At 46.4% G+C, this 6,000-nt stretch overlaps 1 protein-coding gene across 2 annotated transcripts in view; it reads right to left on the reverse strand.

Annotated features, from left to right (window-relative positions):
• Window positions 1–5,619, reverse strand: part of ZFAND3 (zinc finger AN1-type containing 3) — a 336,913-nt gene extending 331,294 nt beyond the window's left edge. For both annotated transcript variants that reach the window (XM_021665509.2, XM_021665508.2), the window contains exon 1: window positions 5,323–5,619. In XM_021665509.2, coding sequence (XP_021521184.1) covers window positions 5,323–5,393 — 71 coding nt within the window. In that variant the 5' untranslated portion in view covers window positions 5,394–5,619. The remainder of the gene's footprint in view (window positions 1–5,322) is intronic.
• Window positions 5,620–6,000: the final 381 nt, after the last annotated feature.

Genomic DNA, 6,000 nt, shown 5'->3' on the forward strand with positions numbered 1-6,000 from the left:
ACTTAATTTAAATCATGTTTTATCTTCAGATGCACACAATACTCAAAGATGCAAAGTAAAACTGCACAAGCAAGCTTTTTTGTTTTTTTAAGAGAATGTTTAAGGGGGGTTTATAATCAAGGGATAAGGAGTGACATCAACAGAATGAACACTCTACTGATTAGTGATTCATACTGTGTTCACATGATCTTGAAAGCCCAGCCAGGTTAAGCTGGTTGAAGTGTGGCAACATGTTACAATTGGGAGACTGAGACTGCAGAGGCAAAATGAGTGTGAAGTCCATACACTGTGAGGAGCAAGGCACACTAGCTAGATGATCCACACAGTGATAGTAACAGAGATAATGTTCTACAGCAATTTACAAAGCCTGGGCTCAGAGGGAAAAAATATACACATCGATGCTAAACTAGTCAGTATCTTATGATTGCCAAAAATAAAGTGGAATAAAACAAATCATGTTATGTCTTCAATCAACTTTCTACTAGTAGCCATTTCAGAAATGAAATTTATTTTAGGAGACTACCCCTATCCTTACCTCTACCCATCCCTATCTTAAAGTACATCTCTTATCCAGCCAATCCAGTTTGTAAGCAAAATGCTTCAACAGAAATGATTACAAAAGTTAAATACTAATAAAATCTATTTCCCAAAAGAAAATAAACCCATGTAGTACCTGTTTTATGTCATGACTTGTTAGAACAGAAGAGCTTATTTTTTTAAATCATCAAAACAATGAATAGTTTACCTAATATACCCCATATTTAATATTCCATTATTCCCTAAATACCAGACTGAACGCTTACGTCTACTATGCTTTAAGCTTATTTACAAAATAGTAATTCAAAAGGTTTCCACATGTCATCATGAGATTATCTCCAGTTGTAAAAGCAAAATATCAATAGTAATTATATTTTTGTACTTAAATAGAATTAGAATATACTTCCATCTTCCATACTAATTGCCCTATTATCCTATAATACACATAGTATATTCTTATACTATTTTTCTATCTTTTCTATAATATTCTGTCTTCACGTTTATGAAAAATGTACATGCCTCGGCACTTAAATGTCTAAATAATTTAAAATGCAGCTTCAACTAATACCACTATACCTGAACAGTTTACAAGTGTTTTAATGTATGTATACACTTCAACTAAAGAAAATGTACTAATTGACTATTTCATTTCAGATACTGAATACCTAAAATGAGCCAAGAAAATACTCATATTTTACTAAAAGTTTTAAGTCTGTGTCTCAGGGAAAAATCTGTTTTAATCCTAAAAATATTATATTAATATATACTGGCCAGGCGGAGTGGCTTATGCCTGTAATCCCAGCACTTTGGGAGGCTGAGGCAGGTGGATCACCTAAGGTCAGGAGTTTAAGACCAGCCTGACCAACATGGAGAAACCCCATCTCTATTAAAAATACAAAATTAGCCAGGCGTGGTGGTGCATGCCTGTAATCCCAGCTACTTGGGAGGCTGAGGCAGGAGAATCACTTGAACCCAGGAAGCAAAGGTTGCAGTGAGCCGAGATCACACCACTGCACTCCAGCCTGGGCAACAAGAGTGAAACTCCATCTCAAAAATATATACATACAACTTGCAACTTTATTATAAACAGGTTAATCTTCAACAATTTCCAGGGCAGCAAAGTTTCCCAGTGGAGATGGTCTCTATAAAGCAACTTAATTACCTGTACACAATTACACAATACAAGCCAAGAGGAAGAAAACTGGAAACTAAGTGTTGCAAGCACTAACACATGTGAATTGTACACTCCTGTTGGCATTCTTCTTTAACTGCATTCTCAGAAGGGAATGCAGTTAAAGGTCTCCTATTCAACTAAGCTCCACTGATTAGTGTCCTGACTGGATAATGCTGGGCAGCAAGTACTGCAGCCTGAGTCACTGGAAAGAGCAGCAATCCTAAAGGAATTGCTGTTAGTCTGCCGGTGCCAGAACATTCTGCTGAGAGGCTCCTCGGCACAGGGCTGGGTGTGGGCCCTGGCTAGCTGACTTTAGACCTAGAGCTTCCAAGGAGTGCAATGCTGCACAAAATTTTTTAGAACATATTCATCTTCATTTTCATGAAGGGAAAAGGCAAAAGATACCTCCTAAATGGCTTTCACTTCTATCTACTTCTCTCTATTCTCCCAAACAACTACGTTGGTTCACATCACCACTACGGCAAACCTGGACTTGGCAACACTCCACAAAAATACGTACATCACATTCATACAGACACACAGACTCATACCCACACACCCAGGCCACTCTCAAGATCAACCAATAACCTTTCACATTAAAGATATACATCACCCCGATCAAAGTTCTTCAGCAGCTCCCCACTGCACTCAGGATAAAAGTCCAAAGTCCTCAGCATTACCTACGAGGGCCCCATCTCACAAACTTCTCTCAACTCCCCAGCCTTATCTCTAGCTGATCCCCCTTCACAATCTACCAACAGACCCAACAAACCTGTTCCTCAAATGCATAGTGCTCTCGCTCACAACCCAACCTTCAGACATGTTAGTCCCACCGCCTGAAAGGAGTATTTGTTTCCATATTCTCCTTCTACCCTTCCTGCAGGTCTAGGCTAAAGTGTTACTTTGTCCAGGCCACCTTCCTCTACCTCCACCCCAGCAAGGGTAGGTGCCCCTCCCATAGGGCACTTGTACTATGTACTGCAACTATCAATTTACTTCCCTGTGCCCCCTGCCCCAGACTATGGGGTCAGTACCTCCTTGTCTACCATTCTATCAGAGGCACTCAAATATTTGTTAAATATATTCTAAGTTTAATCAGTGAACATAATATGAATGTGACCCATGCAGTAAGGAAAACGTGTTCAAAGTCAGTTATGATATGATTGAAACAAGGCAGCAATTTTGTGATGCTTTGTTGTAAAATACAAACTACACAGGTGTCTACAAATATCCTTAAGAAAGGTTAAAACACTGCACCAAAAATAATACTTTACTCCATAAACGTATTAGTTTTGTGGTCACTACTACTGCTAGGTAAACTGTAGTTCATAAAAAGTGTCAGATTGAATGTACCAAAAAAAGCAGCCTGATTGCTTATAGGTCAAGTACAACATTAGTATAACGAAACTTTCTGCTGCCATCAAACTCTCTTGGCATTATCGGAACCCTCGCGGCCAAAGGGAAAAGGCTGGCCTGGCGCTGTGGCTCATACCTATAACCCCAGCACTTTGGGAGGTCAAGGCAGGTGGATCACCTGAGGTCAGGAGTTTGAAACCAGCCTGGCCAACATGGCGAAATCCCGTCTCTTCTAAAAAATACAAAAATTAGCCTGGCATGGTGGTGTGCACCTGTAGTCCCAGCTACTTGTGCGGTTGAGGCAGGAGAATCGCTGGAACCCGGGAGGTGGAGGCTGCAGTGAGCTGAGATCGCGCCACTGCACTCCAGCCTGGGCAACAGAGCGGGACTCCAACTCATAAAAAAATAAATAAATGTAAAAGGCTTTTAACTCTCTCTCAAAAATAAATAAATACAGGTAAAAGGCTATTCCGTTTCCTTAGTTTCTAAGCCTTGATATAAGTCTTTCAATAAAGATTCCATTCATGATAATAGTCCGAAAGATATAAACGTGTTGCCAGGAAATAGACCTGATACATCCTGAGCATTAGTTGCCACTGGCAGAGACTTTCTTTAGGACACATGTCTTATAATAAGCTACAATCTGAGGCTTGTGACACAGGACAGCAAACTGATGTCACAAACATGATGGTACTAAGCACTCTAAAGAGCTCACCAGCTCCACCCTATGCTCCCTGTGTGAAGGGGCAAATTATCCACCCTAAGCCTCAGTTTCCCCATCTAATGATGAGATAATGGTTCCTACCTCGCAAGATTCTTGGGGGAATTAGACTGTCCATGAAAGCACTTCACAAGCAAACCACTTATTTTCAAATCAAAATGAAGGGAAGACTAGAAATATTTTCACATTTTCAGGACTTTGGATATGCCATAACTTATTTTTGACTAATGTCCTTCCGCAGGGAAATTTTCAGAAAGGCAGAAAAATGAGAAAATGAAGATCCACTTCTTTGTCATAACCATGGGAATGACAACACCCATGGAACTCTACATTAAGATCCACTTTCTAATCTTTCTTTGCACTCCCAAAATCACCCTTAATTTCTGTTAACCATTCCTACAATATGGAAGATAGCAAAGGGAAACTACTTCAATACTTGTTTCCAAGATGTCCTCACCAGAAACGATCTTCATTCCTGCCTCTATGTCTCCAAATATACGGAATCTTTTAAAAAATAAAACTAAAACAAAAAGATAAAAGGGACTCAAATCACAAAAGCTGGCCTTCAAAGTCTCCAGCTTCCTACTGCAGAACTACAGTCATGTGGTATGATTGAGGCACCTGTTAGGTGGCACTCCATGAAGCTTAAAAGTATTACCAGGAGAATTTAAACTGTAATGGGGGGAGGAAGAGGGAGCTGATTTCCCACTTCACGTTTTTTTCCCTCTGACACATGACGGCCAAACAACAATATATGCTACCCACTGTGAACATTTTTATCATTTTTACTTAAATTGAGAAAGAGGAGAATTTGAGAGCCAACTGAGTAAACTGAATCTCATATTCCCCAATAAAGGCTGACTTCGGGTTTTGCGTGGGTTTTTTTTCCTTTCTTCTTTTTGACAAGGAAATTTAACATATCTCCTGAAACGTGTGGTACATGAAGGTGAGACCTCAACAGTCTTATAACTTTACCCCCAGGCTGGGTTCTAAACTCGGTTTTTACAAATGGGTGACGCGTGAATAGCTTCCTAAAAGCAAATGGGGCACTAGGATATAATCTAGGAAGTGATGATGCAAGTCTCTGGAGGACAGGGAGGAGGGGAGGTGAAAAAGTCAGAGGAAATACCCTCCCAATGCCTGGGCACCAACTCACGCCAAGGAAGGGAGTAAAGGCTGGCCTCCACATGCCCAGGGAAGGGGCACCCCTGCTCCTCCCAGAGCGGTCAACGCCGCCCCTTCATCCCTCCCCTGCTGCCCTGCCCCCCTCACCCGTGGCCCGGGAGGCCCCCGTGGGCCGGAGCTTCAGGCCAGCGAGTCCCAAAGGGTGGCAACGCACCCCCGGCAGGGCCTTCTCTGCCCACCCCTAGCTCCCCACCCGGCACCCCTCCCCAGGACACGACCCCCACACCCTCCCCGTAGGCCCGGGCTGGGCCCAGCCTCCAGGGTTCCGGCCTCCCGGGCCCCGAGGCCTGCCCAAGCAGCCCTGGCGTCCGCGCCCCCGGCCCCCGCCCCCACCCGGCCAGGCACTTACCCCCAGAAGCCGCAGGGACAGCGAGGCGGCAGGCTGGGCGCTTTGCTGCGCTCGCTCCCGGCGTCTCCCATGGTGCTCGGCGGCGGCGGAGCTCGGCGGCGGCAGCGGTGGCGGCGGCTGGGCCCGGGCCCCGCTCGGAGGAGGAGGAGGAGGAGGCGGCGGCGGCGTCGGGGGGCTCGGGGCGGGGGGAGGGAGAGGGAGCGGGCGCGCGGGCGGGCGCGAGTCCGGGGCTTGGAGCCGGGATTCCAGGCCGGTCAGCTGGAGGCGGGCCGCACCACTCGGCCTGCGGAAACGGGGGGCCGGGGAGGCGCGGAGACGAGAAGGAGGGAGCCGAGGAGGAGGGGCGTGCGGGCGCACCGAGGACCGCGGGGGAGGAGGAACACCGGCGCCCTTGGCGGCTCCCACCGCCGCTCCCCAGCCAGAGCGATCTTCCTTGCGGCGGCGCAGAGAAGGACCAGAGGCCGCTGCCGGCTGCGGAGTCGCAGCGGCTGCTGTGACGCCGCAGGCCCTGCTGGCTCTGTAACGTCGTCCCCTCCCCCGGAGGCTGCGCTAACCGGACAATGGCCGCTCCGCCCCCTCCCCTCTGCGCGCCCCTCCGGAGCAGTCACAATAGTCTCGCCCGGGGGAGCCTCCGCCTAAGCCCAGCAGCTGATCAGCTGGGATCCGGGCGTGCCACTT

Source organism: Aotus nancymaae, unplaced genomic scaffold (assembly GCF_030222135.1).
Source record: "Aotus nancymaae isolate 86718 unplaced genomic scaffold, 86718_ANA_hifiasm-v0.15.2.pri h1tg000040l, whole genome shotgun sequence".
In the NCBI taxonomy this organism is placed as follows: Eukaryota; Metazoa; Chordata; class Mammalia; order Primates; family Aotidae; genus Aotus; species Aotus nancymaae.